Source organism: Aulostomus chinensis, chromosome 16, assembly GCF_037954235.1.
Source record: "Aulostomus chinensis isolate RoL2024-O1b breed Wild chromosome 16, RoL_Achi_v1.0, whole genome shotgun sequence".
Lineage (NCBI taxonomy): Eukaryota > Metazoa > Chordata > Actinopteri > Syngnathiformes > Aulostomidae > Aulostomus > Aulostomus chinensis.
In genome coordinates, this window is record NC_141335.1 from 14,486,661 (window position 1) to 14,508,500 (window position 21,840).

The 21,840-nt window shown below is 40.7% G+C and overlaps 1 protein-coding gene across 1 annotated transcript in view; it reads left to right on the top strand.

The window, feature by feature from the left end:
* Window positions 1–226: 226 nt before the first annotated feature.
* ttc27 (tetratricopeptide repeat domain 27) overlaps window positions 227–21,840 on the top strand; it is an 83,183-nt gene continuing 61,569 nt past the window's right edge. Inside the window, exons 1-4 of the mRNA XM_086180866.1 lie at window positions 227–548; window positions 17,334–17,517; window positions 18,976–19,099; window positions 20,579–20,719. Coding sequence (XP_086036992.1) covers window positions 458–548; window positions 17,334–17,517; window positions 18,976–19,099; window positions 20,579–20,719 — 540 coding nt within the window. The 5' untranslated portion in view covers window positions 227–457. The remainder of the gene's footprint in view (window positions 549–17,333; window positions 17,518–18,975; window positions 19,100–20,578; window positions 20,720–21,840) is intronic.

The following is a 21,840-nucleotide window of genomic DNA, read 5'->3' on the forward strand; positions in this document are numbered from 1 at the left end:
ACTTCACTTATTCGAAGTACACGGTATTCTGTTGATTTATTTCATGTGGCTCGACAATGCTATCCATTTTTTTTTTATTGTACATAGATTCCGATTATGCCAGTCAAAGGGTAATACAACTTTGCCGTGTGTCATATCTCTGCGCTTTGTGTGAATACGGCTCGTGAAAAGTTACATCAAATGTTTATGTTTCATTACAAACTGCCAACCAAACCGCAGCATCCCACCAGTTACAGTTACCGCGCAGGAACGCTCCGAACAGAGCTCCAGTCCGGCTCCCATAATGCAAAGCGCATCTGTCATGGCTGCTCACTGATGCTGCTTACTCCACATGGGGAATAAACATTTCATCACGGCTTGAGAAAAACTGACTTATTCGCTGGCTTGTGTTCCACTGCTGTCTTGAGTGAAGACAGCAGCTTCTGCTTGACAAGAGCAGGAACCGGAGGCGTCCGAAATGCTCCTGGACATCGAGATCTCCGTCCTCCGAGGTTTTCTAACATCCAGCGAGGCTACGGAATGGAAGCAGAACATTTTCAATGTTGCAGGTGAGCCTGTCATTGAATGATTTCATCACACAGCTGGGATCCCTGTCACCAGCTGATAGTGTTTTCTGGTAAACGCTCATAAAAATGGCAATGTTGACCAGCTGTGGTAGCTTGCAGAGGCGAACCTGGACCTGGGGCGGTGGACAGGCTCTCTTCGCTGATAAAACTATGTCAGTACGGTTTATCCATAAAGGTTAACGTTAATGACAGTGTCTTTGAGTCGTTAGTACTGAAATAAAATCTGCCTTTCCAACACAGCCATGATTAAAACTAAGCCTAATGGATTTTTTTTTTTTTTTTTTTTTTTACCGATTTACGACTTATGCCATGTTCTTGACGTGAGAGAGAGAACGTGCGGTTCGTCATACCAGACTACAGTCAATAAATCATCAATTTTAAGAATAAGCAGCATCAGGTACCTCTCGAAGTAATACTTAGTAGTGAAGTATTAGTAATATAAGTAGCTCTGCCATTCGGCATAGAGACAGAGTATTGGATTTTGATCATATTTCTTAAAAGACTATGTAAACTTCTAGAAGCTAACGTTAGCTGTAGTTCACCTATTTCGTCAAAATAATACCGCGGTGGAGTGTTGGCTGTAATTCTGATGAAGGCTCTGCTTACTAGGGGCAAGGTAGAGAGAAGTTTCCTCCATCTTTATAGTGTTAACAGCTGCTGGTGTTGGACGGGAGTCAACGCTCCCGAAGCGGCTGTCTGACACGGCCGTCCAACGGACACATCGGGGGTCTGTCACAGGTGCCTCCTGCCTCTGTGGGTCCACTTTGAATAGCCTCAGTGACCCGTCCAGAGCCTTCAGCTACGACTGCAGAAAATGAATAAGTGTTCATACTCGGCTTAGAGCGATTCAGCCTGATAATATTTGGCTAGATTAGGGGCCATCATTATTTGTTTTTTTTTTTATCAGCCTCGAAAGAACAGACAAATTTCCTAATTTTATTTTGTGAAAATATCTTTAGCTTTTCACTTAGAGCAATATTTTGTGTGCTCGGTGGAACATAATAAATGCCTGAATTATTTCAGTCATTTGGAAGGACCCATTATCTATTTAGTTGCAGTTGTATTGCGCATTTATTCTGTATGCTACTATGCAGGCTGTCTCTCATCTGATTAGGAGGTACATGGCGTGTAAAAAAAAGTCGTCTCAAGCACGTTTTGGACATCTCAGAGTGAATCTGCTGTTTAATGGTTCTCTGCAGCCGATCACCCACGTGCGAGGATTTAGACATTGAATGTTTTAAATCATGTGCCTTTGAAACTATGTCAGTTTAATAAAAGGGCGGCATTCACTGTCCGCCAAGGACACTCATCACAACTCCTAATTTGCTCGAGATACAACCAGCACACCAGCAGCTGTTGGCCACTGTCGATCAATAACCCTGGAAAGGCACAGAGGAAAAGACTCCGCTAGCAGCTTTTCTTCTCCACCCCTGCATCTCAACTTACTTCTCCACATCTTATGACATCATGGTCTTCTTGGAATGATGAAAAAGACTAATATGAACTTATCCATCTTGTCACCTCATACTTGCACTGCAGTGTGACGCTTCCTATATGAAGTAAGGAGAGCACCTTGGTGCTCTTGGTATTTTAAGCTTTAGAAAGGCTACTCTAACTCTCCTACTTTGGGCAAAACACCCACAAATTTCTGGTTTTGTCTTGTTTGGCACAATCAACGTTCATTCCCGGGTCAAATGGAGAGAAGTCTGTGGTCATGGGTATCAACTCCAGCTGTGACTGGCAGTTATGTGGACGTGTGTTGGGCACACAAATGTTCAGCATGTCCATCTCTTCTTGCACAATGCCTGCCTATAAACATTGCAAACACACCTGAAACCTGCCTGACACTATAGTGCTAAATGAGAAACACTGCAGATTCCCCTTATTTGTATAGGCTACATTACTCAACACAGTAAAGGACAGTTAAGTAGAGCTGGGCGATATGGCCGAAAAATAAAATCTCCTTGTTTTTTTGTTTGTCTGTTTGTTTTTTAAACAAAAAAAATCTGATTCCCGATTTTAATTGATTTTTTTCTCTGCTCTACTCAAAAGCAAACAACAGATGACAAATAAATGGCTCAAAACAAGTTTGAACTTGATTCATTATTTACTTTAGGGTAAAAGTGCAATATGACAAATCAAAAACAAAGGAAACGCACAGCTCAGTCGCACCACCAAGGTACACAAAGGCCCACCACAGCCTGTAGGAGTGTCCTCCAGACATGGGACCAACACCGACTTACTTGTGTTATGAAGACCGACAAATCATGACGTGGCACCCCTGACCGAACGCTAAGTCTCCTACTGTGGGCAAAACACCCACAAATTTCTGGTTTTGTTTTGTTTGGCACAATCAACATTCATTCCTGGGTCAATTCGCCTCATTTTTGCCGCCCGACTGAAATTTCACCTCACTTGTGCGTTTGCATAGACTTTGTATGGAAACTGTTCCCGCGGATGTGTGAATTCACGTTTGGTGTAAACACACAGTCACAGCGGGAGTTCAGACCCGTTTTTTTGTTTGTTTGTTTGTTTCTTTTTGGAAGCTTCAATGCGCCCTAAATGCCGAGCAAATGCGTGTCCAAAAACCCGCGTTGACACACATTTTTCAGTGTGAAGGGGGGATAAAACAGATGTACCCCTCCCTCTGTCCCCGTCCAATGACAGCAGGTAAAGGCTCCAGCCCCAACCATAAAAAGGAGCTTAAATTTCATCCTGATGTCAGCTGCTGCTTATTGATAATGATTTTTAAAGCCATAGATGAGTTAAGATGGTCCTGCACATCCACCATTTGTAAAGCTTCAGGTGATGAGCGGAGTGCTGTTCTGATTGACGATCTTGGAATTGGCAACTTCGATCTCACGATTGGTCCTCTCTAACTGTAATGTCAGGGCCTCCCTAAAGTTCATCTCCTCTATACACTTTTGCCGTTTGTATATATTTTGCTCTGTGCGCATTAAGTCAATTTGATCAAGTATGTTTTGTTGTGTGACATGACTTTGCTCCAGTTTATGCTGCAGCTTCTGAATCCTCCGCTCCATCTGGGAATGCAGGTGGGCCATTTTAATTTGACACTTTTCCTCTTGAAACGCTAACTGGGTCTGCAGGAAGATGTTGAATTTCCCCTGACACGCAATTTCCTGTACTCCCTGCATATGCTGTGTCGCCCGGTTCCTCCATTCAATCATCTCCTCCATTTGCTTCTTATTCCTCTCTGTTTCATCATCATTCTGCCTCTGAAGTTGGTCCCTCTGTTTCCTGTTGTCCCTCTCCAGCTTTGTGTGATGAGATGATCCCTCCTCCACCAAAACCTGGGGATTCTTCTCCTCTCCCTTCATGTGTTTGGCAGCCCCTTCATCCTGGCCCTGCCTGCCCAGGTTCACTGCACCTTTGTCTTGAACATGCAGTTTCTTTTTTGATATCTTCTCTGCAGTTTGAAGCCTGTTTATTTCTTTTTGCAGTTCGTCATTTCTCTTTTTCTCTTCATCCAGAAGGAGGTCCAAATTCTTCTTTAGCTTCAGTATTTTCTTAACTTGCTTAGTTCGTTTTTTCATCTTTGTGTTCAGTTCTTCTTTTTCCCTCTCAAGCTCTTCTACACACTGTGTTAACATGACACCTGCAATCTGTCTTTTGGATGACTGCGTCTCTGTTGCTTTTTGATGGCTGACTAGTTCCCCTTTAGCTTGCAGACAAGTTTCCAGCTCTTCAACACGTGCAACAAGCTGGTCCTTGTCCTGCTGAAGGACATTTAGCAGCACGTCCTTGTCTGCCAGCTGCATTTTGATCTGGTGAACCTCTTTCTCCATGCTGTTAGCTCGTGCGTCTGCCTTGGCCAGCTTGTGGGACATTGTCTTTGCAGCCTCCACCTGATTGGATGCAAATCTATTTTTAAGACTTTGGATTTCCTCCTCCTTCTGCAGCAGAGCTTTCTGTATTCCTGTGTGAACAGCCATCTGATGCCCAGCTTCCTGTGTGGCCGCAGCCAGACCAGTGCGAGCAGAATCGAGCTCTGCTTCTAGTCTCTCATGAGTCTGCAGTTCCTTTTCCAATTTAGCATTAAGCTCAGACTTTAAGGCTGTCATTTTGTCATTACAGGCCAAGACAGTTTGGTTCAGGGTATCAGTATTTATTCTGAGATCTCGGTGAGCAGCCTCCAGTTCACCCTTGAGGATCTCATTCTGAGCCATGAGGCCTCTTTCCTTGGCACTACTTTTGACCTGTAAATCTTCAAGGTCTGTTTTAAGGATACTTACCTGCTCTTGTAAGGAGGAATTCTGCTTGAGCAGCTTCTCCTCCCTCTGACTGGCCTCACTCTTCGACACCTGCACTTGGTTCTGCTCCCTTTGGTGGTCAGCGACTACTTCCTCCACCAAGGCGCGCTCCTTAGCAAGCTGCCTCTGGGTCTGACTGTGTGTGACCTCAAGCTGTTGCATGTTGTTGACCAGTTGTCCAAACTCCAGCTGCAGGGATCTGAGGGTGAGCGCCACCTTTTGTCTCTCCTGAACCTCCAAATTTTGCTGCTCTTCAGTTCTCCTCAGCTTATCCATGGTAGCCTGGTACTTCATGGTGGAATCATGCACTTTTTCGTGCTCCTTTTCAAGCTGGAGTTTGACACTTTGTACATCAGATTCCAACTCCTGATGCCTCCACTCCAGGACAGTATGAATACTCTTAACTTCCTTTAGGGTGCTCTTCAGTTTAGCCCTCTCCTCTTTCAGCTGGTTCACTTTGTGTTTCAGGCGCTTGTTACAACTTTTGTCTTTTTGCATGGAGTGCTCATATTCTTGGAACTCATTCTGCAGTTGCTGCAGGGTTTTAGGGTTACCTTTACCTAAGTTCAGTTTCTGTTTAAAGAGGGGAACATCACAAAGACTGGAATTGTCTGATGATGGACTGAGACCACTGTCACTGTTGTAAGATAGACTTGAACAGTCTGTTTCCATCTCTGCTGCTGCCCTCTCTAGCTCAGATGTCCTCATCACTGTGCTGTCCGAACTGGATGATGATGTACGAGTTAATGGAAAAAGTTTTTTTTCCTTCACCTCATCGGATGAATTGGAGGATTCTGTGATTTCTTCATCTCCAGAGACATCAGGTTTTTGTCATATGGACAAAAACGTCAAATTGTGGAAAATTTTGGCCCCCCAACAAACGCTGTCTCCTTCTAGGGCGTTAATGGTATCGCCTCAGTAACCTGCAATAATTAAAGTAATTAAAACCGACATGTTTGACCTTACAATGGAAACCAGGGAGGAGCCCGTCTTCTCAACTACATACTCTCAAACACACAGTTCTAACGTCTAAAACTATAATTTCCACACCTTCAAAAAACACACCATTTAATTCCTAACAAAAATCCCTACCAAAATATGGTATTACATTCCACTTTTGACCAAAATCTGCCAACTTATGAGCCTTTTTCACACAAAGACCATCAAAAACTCCTCCTCTCCTCTCCACTCTGTCACAGGTGGCAGAGTGCAGCGGGGGAGGGGTTCTTAAAGGCACAGCTCTGAGTTTTGCACTCACTTGGTGTCAGACTGAGGCTTCTATCTCAGTCATTTTTTTTCATTTAATTTCTTTTATTTAAAGGACAGAGCACATTAATCAACATTTCTGTAAATGTGCCAGTGTTAGCCAGCAGGCTAATTCTCAACTGTAGTTCTTGTCCCTGGCAAGATGTTGAGCTAGGCACAGGGTGGCTAAGGAGAAAAATAAAACATCAGAAGTATAACATTAAATAAAACACATCAGAAGTATAACATTAAATTAAATTAAAGCTGCATGCAGCGTTGTTAGGGCCTGAGCCACAGGCCGCGTCATTAACACCTGCCCGAATCCAACGGTGTAATTGGCAAATCTGTAGTTCCTTGTAGTTTAGGAGTTAGAAGCCTGAGTGTGATACAGAGAGTGAGAGCAGAGCTGAGAGCTGGCCCTTTAAGAACCCCTCCCCCACTGCTCTGTCTTTGATCTGTGCTACAGTGGAGAGCAGAGCTGAGAGCTGGCCCTTTAAGAACCCCTCCCCGCTGCTCTGTCTCTGATCTGTGCTAGAGTGAGAGCAGAGCTGAGAGCTGGCCCTTTAAGAACCCCTCCCCCACTGCTCTGTCTTTGATCTGTGCTACAGTGGAGAGCAGAGCTGAGAGCTGGCCCTTTAAGAACCCCTCCCCCGCTGCTCTGTCTCTGATCTGTGCTAGAGTGGAGAGAGAGGAGAATTAACAGAATTGTAGTGTGTAAAAGCTGAATAAGTCAACATACGTTGGTGAAAGGTGACACATATATTTTTGTAGGGATTTTGGTCAGGAATGCAGTGGTGTGTTTGTTAAAGCTGTGGGATGGATGGTGTAGACATGAGAAGCGTTTGTTTGAGAGTATGTACCTGAGAGGAGACAGTCTCCCCGTAGGCTTCCATTGTAAGCGTGAAACGTGTCTCCCCCACTTTGAGGGCTTGTAAAATCCAAACCGAGTAATTCATATAAAAACTGTTAGCAATGTTTAATCAGCACAGTTGGGAAAGTAATGTGTGAAAGTTTGGAAGTGATACCATTAATGCCCTAGGAAGAGATAGATTTTGTTTGGGGAGTAAAAAAAGTCCTGATTTTGACAGTTTTGTCCAATTTGTGGACATTCTTTTGTAGATAGGTGAGGGGTCAGAGTGTATGAATTTTGCGTCTTGATGAGACGAGTCCAACGGTGTCGGTCTCATGTTTGTGGGACATTCCTGGGAGGAGTTATAGTGCTGCAAATTATCTAAAATTATCTTTTAGTTGTGTGGCTCCCTAGGTGGCGCTATAGACTTCTGTGGTGTTTTTGTTTTGTTTTGTTTTTTGGATTAGTGAATGTTTAGCCAGACTGGACAATTGTGGCGAATTTCAGCGAATTTCATGCATGTTCAGGGGGTGAAATTACATTATGCGCATATTGTGCACGTTCATTGACAGCAAGAACAGTCTAGTACCAGGTTTTGAATGGGTGTGTATGTGAAAACCGGCTCCGGGCCGTCTGGCCGAGTTGCCTCATGGGTGTTGGGGGGGGGGGGGGGGGGGCTGGGACACTGTTTAGTGTGTGTTTGTAGTGCTGTTAATGTGTTGCTCTGCCGAGCAAACATAATAGGGTCAAAACATGACCATACAACCAGTCATATAAAATTGATGAGAGAGACAGTGCCTCTACAACACTTGATATTAGCAAACAAACATGCACTCAAATAACGTGCTATCAAATGTGTTCACATTTGTTCACAGAGATGGTGGGTGAATGTATGGAAGGAGGTGCAGTTTCTCATCTCCACCGGCAATTGATTCCAGACTTTGGAGGCTCTTCCAGAGAAACATACTTGGCCAAAGGAGCTGGTTGTGGGTTTCTTTGGCTGTGTACAGGTGCAGAGTGGAGGTGGGGTCTTGCCATTGACGGTCTTCAAAATTAGGCATGCGTCATTGTGTTTTAAAAGGTTTTCCCAGCTAAGCAATCTATGTTTATCAAGAATAAAACAGCGCTGGTAAAGCTTGGGTTTTCTGTCTAAAACTTTTAAGTGCTTGTTTGTAAAGTGAAGCAAAGCATTTCACACACAGACTCTGACACTGACAGGAGTTTTAACCCACTATTAAAGAGATGTGGCATAAAATATGGACATGCAAACCCATCTGCTGGTAAAAAGAAAGCAATTTATTTAAAAAAAGGAAAGTAAAGAGACAAAAGAAAAACATGCATAGTAATGCTTATTTTGGTTTAAAAATTGTGTCGATGGCTCTGATAAACTCTCCCCCTCACCAGTCATAGCATCACTTGGCCTTCTGCTGTCTTCCATCTGAACTCCTGCATCTGATGGAGGCAGCCATGTTGTGTTGGGGCTTGATGAACTTCCGGTGGCTTGGATAGATTCAAACCAATATGATATATATCTATATCTATATATTTATATCTATATATCTATATGTATCTATATATCTCTCTCTCTATATATATATCTATATATATACACACACATATGTATGTATATATGTATATATATGTATATGTATATGTGTATGTATATATATATGTATATGTATGTATGTGTGTGTGTGTAATCTTGGTTCTCACCATAAATGTACATAGTAAAAGCTTACACATTACAAGCTGTACCATGACACTGAACTCACCTCTCTGTCTTCTAAGGGAGAATGGTTGGCTCTCCTGCTCATCCCCACCATGTTTAGAAATATGAATGTAACCTGCATCTGCATAACTTTATGAACAAATTTGATGCTGATTGTGAGAGCAAGAAGTGAGTCAAAAACACTGCAGTAAAATGTTTTTATTCTCTAGATGACATTCCAAGCCTGATGCACCAATAAATTGCATAAAAGGGAGCTACAGTATTCTGAGTTTTCTTGTTTTTAAGTTGCCTCATCATCGTGTAGTCCAGCACATGCCTTAAATACGCTGTTTTTTTGTTGGATGTGTGAGTGCTGTGCTTTGCGTTTATCCTCTTTCCTCCCATAATTCTGGGATTTGAATTAAATAAAACTACAACTTAACAGTTTTTTGAGCAGCAACAGTAGAGATGAACTCTGATGCCTCCCTAGAAATAAACTAAAATGTTGATTTAAAATATTCTTGACATCAAAATATTGACTGACGTTCAGTTCCTGCGCTTCACTCTGCTGCTGGTAGCTAGATGAGAGGCTGCGCTCTCTCTCAGTAACTACAGTTAGATGAATTTGACACATGAACAGGTAACATTCTACGTGTTTGTTAAACAGCTGGTTGGATGAATTATGCTAAATGGCTTTGTACTTTTAAAGTTCTTATTGCACGTTTCTGAAAATGATCTGATGTGTTCTGCACTCACCACAGCCACTCCGCTGAGTGAGAGAGCAAGTGTGTGTGTGTGTGTGTGTTTTAGAGGTGTTTTGCATAGCTTGCCATTGGTGACACTCTTCAGATTTTGCATCAAAAGTCATCCAGGTGGGAACAAGCCAATGAGTTCACATCTGGCATTAGCATTGGCCTCGTTCACCTGAGTAACGACCTCTCTGCTTTGTATGCGGAAAAAAAAACCCACCTACAAAGACCTCATTGTCTTTAACCAACACCAGTTTTTTCACATTTGTTTTCGAAGTTGAGTGCTATGAAGAAGCATGAAGATAATTCTATTTTCTGCATCAATGCATTAATCCTTAGTCAAAATAATGACACACGATTGTAGGAAGAGCTGCTACAATTATTCAGTTAATTACTTAATCGTAAGAAAATTAATGGCCAGTTTTGATAATGAAGTAATAGTTGAAAGGTTTTAGTTTTTCTTTTTTTCAAGCAAAATTATCCAGCGTTTTACATTTTGTAGATGAACACTTCATCAAGTATTGGTGAAAATAAGCAGCAGATTAATTGAGGATGATGAAAATGACTTTTAGTTGAAGACCTAATTGTTTGTTCATCCTCGCAGTGAACCTAACCTGACACGTCAGATGGTGTGCTACACACATCGAAACACTGAGAAAGTTCTCCATTGAAAATGTTTGGGAAAGGACAGACACAGACAAAATACGATTATATGATGAACATAGTAAAAAATATTAAACATATTATGAAAAAAAGGGAAGGTATAAATAGACAAAACCTTCTTGCTGTGAGGCGACAGTGCTAACCACTGCACGACTGTGCCGCTCTTCTTAGTAGATATTTAACAATAACTTTTTTACATGTTGCCTCCTACCAGAGCTGCTGCTCTTGCAATAAACCTCTAGCAATTATTACGGAAGAGAGAAACTGCATTTATCCAAACTAACAAACTCCCAACAATCATGACACTGTTGTGTTTGGAAACACACAATATTTCACATTTACCGTTGACAATTTTCCGAAAGTTGCTTAAAATGTAAAATATCTTTGAATGCAGACCCACTTATTGGTGGCCCAGTTGTATAAGGAGACCATCTTGTGGGGAAGTAGTTCTTTACGTATCTAGTGTATTGTATCAGGCTCTTAATGTGAAGTAGCATGTGTGTGCTTTCACTTAACCCACTACAGAAGAAATTCCAAAAAAGAAAAAAAAAGGAAATTATTATAGGACATTAGCAGTGTTTCCTTTAAAAAAAAAGAAATGGTACAGCAGAGTGATGGGTGCTGAGTACAGATGGATAACCTTCTTGTCAAAGAGGACAAGCTTGTAAAAGATCATGCATATAAAACTTGCAATCCAACCCAGACTAATGAAAGTGATTCAGGTGAAATGTATTCAGTGGTAGGAGAAAGGCAGACTATGACTTAGTGTGGTTTAAAGTTGAACACAGAGGAAATGCTCATGCCTATCATTTATCTTCCATCTATTTTACTTCCCCCTGCTGCATGCTTCTGCAAATTCCATTCACCATTGCCTTATTAACTGCAGCTCATTGCCTCAAACTTTATTAGAGTTATAGACTAATTTTAGGACCTCTGCCTTGTTTTTCATAATTGCTGCCATTTCATTGGAAGACATGAAGAGTAGCTGAAATGCCATTAAACTCTTGGCCATACCTCTGGCTTTCATTTTCTCCCTCATAAAGCCAGAGCCCCTCCCTCTCTTCTTCCTCTCTCACCCTCCTGTCAGTGCGATCATGGCAGCCCCTGGGTTTCATTAGCTCAGGGTGAGATGAAAATCTCTGCACCTCCTTTCCAACACCAGTCTCCCCAATCTTGCTTATTAAAGCCAAAGGTAGACTAAAGCGATCTGTGACTGACGTGTGTCTGGGTTTGCAGGAGGATGGTTTCTTAGCACTCAGGATGAAAATTGGGACCCTCAGATGATGCATGAAGTGCTTCGTGTGTTTCCAAATAGAGCTGCACAATTCATGGAGATGTTATAGCAATAAGACCTGCAGCAATGTTCAGAAAGCCTGAGTTGAAATATTTTTTATTGAAGTATGAATATGCTGCATTGATGTTCTCATCTCCACATCATATCCTTTGTTTGATACAGTTTGACATGAATTACACCCTGATTATTTTAATGTTTTTCAATGAAAATGAGGATGTAGGTTCATCTTTCCTCTGACATTGCAAATTGTTTTGCATTTATAATAACAGATAAAATGATTAATTAAAATATTTGCTCCAATTGTTGAGACCCTTTTCAGTGTGTGTTTCACTAAAGATGACAACCAGTTTGGTTTTCAGGCACTGTAACACAAAATCGGGAATGAAACCTATTCCGTTTAACATAGTAATTACTTTGTACCTGACATGAAAAAGTACAGCGGCATCTTCTCTTCTAACTTGTTTCTCTTACAACTTGTGATATTTGAGGTGTTGTGTTTTGAAACTCCACATTTGAGAGTCCTTTTTATTGTGATCAGTCAGAGACGGACCTGAGCAATAATTTTGTGGTTTAGTCAGCAAGCTGATGTGCCGTACCTGTCAGGTGGAGGGACTGACTTGGCAAAGAGCTCGCTAACATGGATTTTCACCATGATACATTGTGATATAGAGCAAGTACATTTGTGATGCTCTTGCATCCGAGGAACTTGTGAATCCTCTTTGGTAAATGCACTGGTGAACACATTTTTGTGGAAAAAAACTGTACACACATAAGAAATCTTTGACCTTGATCGATCTATCGATCTATCTATCTATCTATCTATCTATCTATCTGTACACATATATATAGCTATCTATATATATATATAGCTATATATAAATATATATATATATAGCTATATATAAATATATATATATAGCTATATATAAATATAGCTATATATAAATATATATATATAGCTATATATAAATATATATATATAGCTATCTATATATATATATAGCTATATATAAATATATATATATAGCTATCTATATATATATATATAGCTATATATAAATATATATATATATATATATATAGCTATATATAAATATATATAGACATATATAGCTATATATAAATATATATAGACATATATATAGAGAGAGAGAGAGAGACATATATAGATATATAGATATACTAATCAGCAATAACATTATGCACAACTGCCTAATTGTATAGGTCCCCTTTTGCCACTGACACCGCTTTGTCCCCTCAAGGACTTCACAAGTGCTATGAAGGTGTGCTGTGCTATCTGGACCAAGATGTTAGCAGCAGATCCAATCTATGGATTAGACTTGTCTGTACAGCTCCCTCCACAGATGCTTGATTGAGGTTTGGGGAATTTGGTGCCAAGTAAACACCTTGAACTCTTGCTTTCTTCCTCAAACCATTTTTACAGCAGGAGCAGGGTGTATTGTACTACAGAAATTGATGGTTCAAAGCTGTGTTGGCAGAAACAAAGAGGACTTTCACATTATAGGCAGTTTGTAAATTTCTCTCTGATCTACATTTTGTTGCATACAATGTGAGTGGTAGAGTCAGCCAAGAAAAGCAGGCATCCCTGATGAAAAATGTATGCTAAAATGTTTCATTCAGAGTAATTGAAATTTAGGGTGGTATTGATTAGGGTAGGTTGTAGTAGAGAATAATAAAATCCGGCCGATCACACTCCAGGAGACATGACAAATATTTTGTCACTGTCAGCCTCATGTCTTGTGTACCAGACTGGTCAGGGAGACCGTTTTTCAAGTGAACAGGCTTTGTTTTCCTGCTCAGAACAGCATCCACTTCCCTCGCCTGTTTTTTTTTTTTTCCTCCTTCAGTCTCTCCACTGGGGGAACACAAAGCAATCAGTACTAATGAGCTAAGCCAGTTTTCTCTCAAATAAAAAACTAATGAAAGGTGGGGGATGTTGCAGCAAGCATGCAAGCAACACAATTATTTGTTGTCAGGAAGCTGAGGACCTTCAGCCTCCCTCTGTCCACTGATACATCGACATTTTTCAGCATTGCATCGTGAGCCTCTTCAACCTCCTGCACAGTCCAAGTTGCTGTGGGAGTATTCACTTTCAAATGCTCACACTCATCCCATCTGTGGGGAACAGCTAAATACACTCATTGACTTAATGAGAATATGGAGTAAGATTAAAAATCACTGCAAAACAATAGCGGCCAAATGAGGGCGGATAGATTGTCAAGTTGGCAAGAGGTTTGGGATGGAGTATGGTTCTCAATTTCCTCTGCCCTGTCCGTTAGTGTCTGTTGGGAGGCAACAGGATGAGGAGAACACAGAACATTAACATGGCAGCCGTTCTCTCTATTAAAGAGCAACATCATCACTGCCCATTTGGACGGGATCATTGTTTTGACATAGAAGTGTGGCTCAGTTCACAGATATAATGTGTCATTAAATCTGAAACCCAAAGAGACTGTATAAGTTTTCTTTGAGACACAGGATGCTGATGTAGGCTGCTATTTAATTTGCCAGAACGGGTCATAATAACAATGTCCCTTCAAACCTCTCTAGCTGCTGCAGAGCATTGTGTTGATATCTGTGCAGAGAGGTTACCATACTACTCAATAGCAAGAAAAATACAATTTGAAAGAGAACAGACTTCAAATGGGTCAAGTGGGATTCACAATCATTTGGTCATCTAACAATCAAAGGTTTCCCTTAGTCGGTGCCGCAGCCTGATCGAAGTCGAATGCCTTTCAAAATCACTGCGCCTACTGATCAGTGTTCTCACTCTACCCATAAGGATTTTTCACGTTATCGGATGTGTTGCTGCAGTTATGTTTGCATTTCAACTTTTATTTCCACTTTTACAGAAATGAAAAGTAATATAACAATATTTACGTGTTTATCCTGACATTATCCTCTTCTTCCTATGATTGTTCCCTGCATTGTCCACTGGAATTTTGACTTGTGAATCAAATTCTTAATTTTTTTTAGGGATGCGTGTTATTAGATTCTTTTTTTTTTTCAGATATCCAGTATTACAACTAAGTCAGTATTTATTGATGTCAATATTATCTGTATAAAAACAAGTTTGTTCGCTTTGATGCGAAAGCAGTCTTTGTCCCATTTTGGACCTGCATATTCTGAACAAATATCTTGGGAGATATAAGCTTCGCACACTCCTGATAAGTACTGGGCTTCCAGGCAATTGGATCGTATCGATCGATCTGAGGGATGACCGTTTCAGAAGTATCTTAGGTTTGCGTTTCAGAACACAGTGCACAAGTCACCAGGATCCACAGCATTTCCCTCATAGGATCACAGCATTTCCCTCATACCTGGACGAATGGTTACCTGTGGCGCCCTCGAATAGGAAGTGGTGGTGTACACAGGAATTTTTTGGCACATGTGGCTGCTCTGGCATTTGTCCTGAACAGAGGAGAGTGAGCAGAGAGAAACATTTCCCAGTCTGTCTTTGGTTTCGCTCGCTGTTTTGGCTTGAGTATCAGTCAAAAGGGTGGCTTCATTCAGAGCCACTCTTGTGTGTTTTACCCTGGGAAAACTGATTACGTTTATTCTGTGTCTCCGAATGCTGGACCTGATGGCATGTCCAGTGGATATCAAAATTAGAGAACAAATTATTAATACCTGATTTATTCTAATTTTTTTTTTTTTTTTTTACAGTGTTCAGAATTTGACAGAGTATGTGCTGTGGCTATACCAATGCTTTTGTAGCTTTTCTTTTTTAAATAACCAATGCACTTCAACAAAAACCTTGACTTTGTGAAAAAAAACTGTGATAACATTGGCGAACATTAACCACTGTTTCAGAAGAGAAGATTTCAATAATATTTCTTTGGGCTATAGGATTCAAAAATGAACGGGAAGCGTAGAGGCCTTTGCTTTAAATGACTTCAGCACATCTGTACCCACAGGACATTACTAGTTTCTCACACTGCTCTGGTTTGATCTTGGTCTATTCTTCTTGCAGTCTCTTCCACAGTTTTGTAACTGTGGTAGGTTTCTTAGCCATTTCTATGTCACCAAGGGTTGAACAGAACAGGTGAGCAATTCCAGCTGCAGTGTTGAACTGATTCCCCTTTGGGAGTCCTCTATGGCATCAAATTTACATCAAAAGTCCACCGCGAGCATGTATTACGTTCCACGCGCGCATTGGAGGAACCTATTTTAATTCACCACGAGCATGTATTATGCTCCACGAGCGTGTATTACAATTGAGTGTACTCAGCTAATGCATGTTTCAAAGAAGAAGGAAAAATCTAGCGGAAAAGTGGCCAGTCGTAGACAAATGATTGTTTCTGTGCTTTATTTCTACACTTGGTTTTTCCGATGTTGCCCTTAAGTGTGCAGGACTAGATCAACGGGCAAGTAGATTGATACGTCGAGAGCACAGACAGCTGCAACTCATGCGTGTGTTTGTTGACTTTTGTGCCTTCAGTAAAGAGTAGTGATCAATGAATTGTGCGTGCATGGGAGGTTTAGTGCGCGTGTGGAGTGTAATACACACCCATGCAGCGTAATACACACTCATGGTGGACTTTTGGCGTAAATTTGACGCCAAAGTCTCTGCATAATCCTGTCCTCTCGTGCCCTTTTTTTTTTGTTTTCCGTGGACTGCCAAGCTTTTATAGGGGACTTATATGAATCTTTGTCCTTCTGAAGTTTAAATATTCTCAAAATAACAGACTTGGAACACCCAGCCTCTCAATGGCTGTGAATCATCCCTTCGATTTTCATCTACCTGCTGCCACAGAATTTCAGTCACCTTAGAACGGCTTGCCATCTTGCCAAGTAACTTGGAGAGTTGCCAGATACAAAGGGTGTTTTCACCAATTAAGTACATTGTTACCAAGTGCCAGATTATCACCAGTGACTGGGAGGTATTGGAAAGAGCTCTCTCATTTTGATCAGAGCTATTTTGAAAATGTCGCATTTAAGGTTTTTATCTTATGCTTGAGAATACACTTAAATCCTTAAATATGCCCTTATATTCATGTTAGCATAACTTAACTTCATTTATATACAAATGAAGGGCAAAGCCCCCCAGGGACCTTTCTACTTCTTGGGTACTCTTTTTAGAGGGGTTTCAATCATGGTGTGTGTGAGGCAGCCAGCTGGTCATCTCCCCTCATATTTGCAAGGTCTGATAGATTGGAGTTTGGCTCATGCTAAATATCAAAATGAATGTTCTGAAAGAGAACTTTAGGTTGAGTGAGTGAGATGTCTTACCAGACAGCCTTTCTTTCAGTGGGAAAATAGAAAAGTGGGTGAGCTTTAAGGTCAATCTTACGAATAACAAATAAAGAGGAGGGCCATGTCAAAACAAAATTCCTTCTAAACGTATACCTAATTATTTCATTAGATTAATTTCTAAGACAAAGACAAAAAAAAAAAGCAAATTAATGCCTTTTTGCTTTCATGACTGATCTGTTTTGCACAATTGGTGGTACAATTTATCCAGTATGATGCAAAAAGAGTGCAATGAAATTACAGCATGGAAATCTTAGGAAATATATTCAGAAGTTCACTTCTTGAGTTCCTGCAGTTTGAACTTCTTTGTCTAAAGTGAGATAAGTTCAGATTTCTCTGGATTGATTTCCTTTGCTCCCAGCAGAGACACTTGCTGTGTCTTGGAGGGTAGAACGCTGAGTTTTTACACTCGACTTGAGTTTGCAGGTCTGTTCCTGTGGGAAAGATGAAAATCAATCAGCTTGTAGAGGGTTAGAAATATTGTGAATCTGGCTTCAGGCTACTAAGAACATTTTGTATTAAAATATTTTATGTTTCTTACCTTATTTTACACAGTGCATGTAATATTCTGCAACACTTGTGGAGACATCTTTGTGCTCTTGTATTTGATGAAATTGTTCTTTTGTTATAGTGCTTGAACCCAGTGTGGAAGATCTGAGTTAATGATTTCAAATGTGTTTAATTTGAACTCTGTCTCATTTGTGCTCCCCCAGAGGTGGGCTCCCTGCTGCAGGCCTTGATGGATGGGGACTTTGAAAAGATTCTGCGGAGTCCCCAGGTGTTAAATCTACTCAATGGAGATGGCAGCTGCAGCGAGGGGGAGGACATCGGGGCCTATCTAGAGAGGCGGATCCTGCTGTACCTAACTGGTGCCACTAGTGCTGAGAAGTCCAACAGGTGAGGCCAGAAATACACAATTTTGAAAAGAACTTGAAACCGGGTAAAGAGCAGAAGGGGGGGGGGGGGGGGGCTGAGTTGGTGCATCAAATGGAGGGTATGTGCATACAATGTGTTTGTAAGTGTGAGGACAGACATGTCCTAGAGACATAGAATCGCTCTGTTTAGATGGATGAGTTTCCACTCCAGAATCCCCAGTAACTGCCTGACCTGCTAGTTAGCATTAGCTCAATAGGTAACAGACATGAAACTTATGGATAAAGTTACTATTTTTGTAAGTGAGTATCTGTAACTTCCAGATCCCATTCTCATTGTTTTTATAATTTGAATGCGTGTTACAGAAAATGACAAGAACAATTTTAAGGCATTTAATATCTGCATCAACTGTAGCTCACTGCGACTCGTGTGCACCCACCTCTAGCTCAGGAGATCTTTCCTTTGCCAAAGTACATACGTTGCACGAGAAGTAGCCCTGTCAGTGCAGTTGTGTTATTAACTCCAAAGGTGGCCAGGGCCCCCGCATCAATTTAGAAGGAATTCTTGCGCCATTACATCACTTGCTACCAGATCAGCCAATAGCGTAATTCATATGCACTGGCATAAAGTGTTGCAATAGTGTTTCTTTATTGGACTTAAGCAGCCTGTGTCAGTGATTGTCATTTTACTTTTAGCAAGTGTCACGTAATAACCTGGCACTGATGGTGATGATTATGGTGATGATGATCGGGAACTAAGAGATTATGAGTCTGACTTCAGGTAGTCAGCCCACCAATTCAAATTCCCACATTGACCTGGTGAGGAATTTTTTTTGGGGGGGGGGGGGGGGGGGGTAGTAGTTGAGTATAACACAAAACTGTTCTAAAGTGTGTTTCTTCTCTCTCATTTCACTGTCTCTATTTCTTTAGCCATGAATTATTAATTTTTAATAATAGTAGCTTAACATCTCTCACTCTCAGTGGAAAACTGCAGAGGAGTAAATGTTGAGTGCAGGACATCTTGCTCCTTCTCTTTCTTCCTTACACCCGGTTCTTTTTGTCTTCTATCATCCTCCCTCACTTTGACAGGATGAGAAAAAAGCAGGAATCATGTCACTTGCGTTGGCCTATTTTTAAAATACACTAAATGTCCATAGATGGCAGCTAAAAAAAAAACAACAACATTTGTCATCATACCTCTATCTATCTATCTATCTATCTATCTATCTATCTATCTATCTATCTATCTATCTATCTATCTATCTATCTATCTATCTATCTATCTATCTATCTATCTATCTATCTATCTATCTATCTATCTATCTATCTATCTATCTATCTATAAAAACAACAACTCAAGAGTCCATCTGCAAATACTATAAACATTTTTTCCTCAGGTCTGAAATCCCTTTGGATGTAATTCTCTTTTCTGCAGTGACTATCTTCACTAAATCTGCTGTGTGTCTTATCCGTTTCGCTCCAGGGAGCTGGCAGTGATGATCTTAGCTGTCTCTTGCCTCCAGCTGTTCGTTCAGAGTAACTGGACCGGTCCTCTGCCGTCAATCCACATCTCTGACCTGCTGCCCTTGGCCCTGCTCTCCACTCAGGTATATCACCTTAAAACTCTTCACTGTTTCATCTGTGGCCTGCAGGGATTTCATTTTAGCTAGATTACTGAAATGTGATCCGTCTGAGTTCATTTTTCATAGACTTATGAAGCATGGTGAATGTAAAGTATTACATTGTCATAAAATGAAGTTGTTATGATGAACTTTTTTTCCCTGTCATTTGGATAGTAAATGCTCTACTCATGTTGCAAAGATCGATTGGCTTGCTGTCATTTGACAGTTTTCCGCTTAATAGTCCATGAGTGGAGGTTGGCCACATCATTCAGTTTATCACATTTACAAGCATAAGTCTAAATTAAAATGAGCAGAATTTATTATACCTTAAAAAAAAAAGACATCAGAATTTGACAAGATAATGACCATTAGCAGTATACATAATGACATCAAAACACATTGGACAGCATATTTCATCTACATTTCTGTTCTTTTACACACGAATGATACAAAGTCCAGTTTATTCTGCTGCCCATTGTACACTTGTATTAAGACACCATGATAAAGGCCAAAAGGAAGAGTTCAGTAGGAAGACGGATGCGTGGTCTGAAAGGAGAATTTCATTGTTAATTGTAATATTGATTTGAGGAGAATAGTGTGAAATGCAGAGTTGCACCACAATACAATGATTACAATGTTTCTCTTTTTGAGAGTAACAGCTCTATATATTGGAAAATGGGGTTCAAGAAGGGTGTGATTGTTTCTCTTTAGAGGATAAACACTAAGCTTGTTCTTATCAGGGATGAGAATGTTAATCTGCGATTGAATGGTATGTCACCATTTTTTCCCCCTCCAAAGTCAGTTGGAATGCCTATTAACTAACATACAATTAGGGCCTCATCAGCCCATCACAGGCCCATCACAGATATAACTTGTTGGTGTATAACTTTTTGTTTTTTTTTATTTGTTCCAATTTTACAAAACATTTTTTTTTACAGCACATAAAATGCAGAAAACAATGCCAGTGCCTGGTGGTTTAAAAATGTTTGAACATAGTGTGCCCAGCACAGGGCGTCATGTTTGTCCATCTGTGCATACATACTCTTGCATGATTGGATTGTACCCCGGAGATCTCCGTTACACAGGGCTGGAGGGTCTGAAAATAGAGCTGATCGCTCAACCCTCTTATACACATACATATATTACAGCTTTCCACCTTTATGGTGCTCTCAGTACTTTATTTCCACACACACACCAACACAAATGTTGTAAGATGCCAACTTTCTCATTAGAAGTAATTTGAGGGGTCAGCATTTCACTCGAGGACACTTTGACAGGTGCTTGTGGTCTTTATCCAACTTGCCTAACTATATGTTTTTCTTTAATGACCATCCTTAGATAATCATCTCCTGTACCCACCCAACCACTGTGCAAATTCTGTAGGCCATAGTTTATACAGCAAAAACGGAACAAATTCCCATGTTAGAACAAAATACTTCAGCCCAATTCTCTTATCTTTGTCAGCCTCAAAGCCAGAATGAGGCTGTTCACTCAAGCCTTCTACTGGATGGGGAGTCGGTGTACAGCCTGGTGGCCAACCCCTTCCTCTTACTGTTGGCCAGGGTGATTCTTACCAAATGCTCCTGCAAGATGGACAGCCTGCAGGTAAGACGTAATCACAACCGCAAAGTTAATCTTGATCATCATCATCCATCACCACTAAATCAAACCGATAGGATGATCATGGGTCACATCAAGAGGTCTAGGATATGTTCTGGGTCCACGCCAAGTTTGGTTTTGAAAGTGTGAAATAAAATTTTAAAATCAACTCGATAGGGAATGCGAGCCAGTAAGGCTAAAAGAAGTGTCATGCGGTCCCTTTTCTTAACACCCTTTGAATACCTGGCAGCTGAGATCTGAACCAGTTTTCAGGCAACTAAGGCAGGAGCACAGAGACACAAGCATGACCGGCCTCCTCTGAATCATTGAAGGACAGAAAAGAGTTCATTTTGGAAATGGTTTTGAATTTTTAAAAACAAACTATTTATAATGGTTGTAGAATCTGGTAATGGTTGGAGGTAGATTTAGCCTTTTGAGAGTCAGGCCTGATGGTCTCAGTGGTTAGCTGCATCCATGAAACATGACATTTTCACTGTCATTTCCTTAGAACGTGCCCTTCGAGGACAGGTGAGCAGGGATGTGATAGTATAGTCTTTTACAGTATACAGCAACGTCCAACAACCATGGTGAGCAATCTCAAGTCCAACCTCTTACAGGCAACTACAACCACAGCTCTGCTATGAAGACTTCTGCCTTCATTTAGTGACTGAAAACACAGAAACTATAAGTCTGAAAAAAGCAATTTCAAATTCACAAATGTAGCCCAACAGTTTTTTGTTGATATTGTTGATGTGATTGTAAACTAAGACTAAATTACAAACACTTTGATGAAAGACCACCTGTTACTTGTAGAGAAACCTGTTGAAACTGACCCGGCAGCATATTGATCACTAATTAGCTGGCAGTGCTGTTAATTTATCGCTCTTCTTCAACGTGATGAAACTGGGAAAGTCTGAATAAGGCAAAGCCTCCAAATAAGGTAAGGGAGTTCTTTGAGAGTAATGGCTCCACTCAGGATGATAGACAACCAACTTGCAGGTTATTTGGTCTGCAAGACATCAAACAGATCAAATATGGCAAGTCAGAAATTTATGTATGTATGTATGTATGTATGTATGTATTGATTAAGTGATGTGTCTCACGTTGCATTATGGCAGGCTCATGGT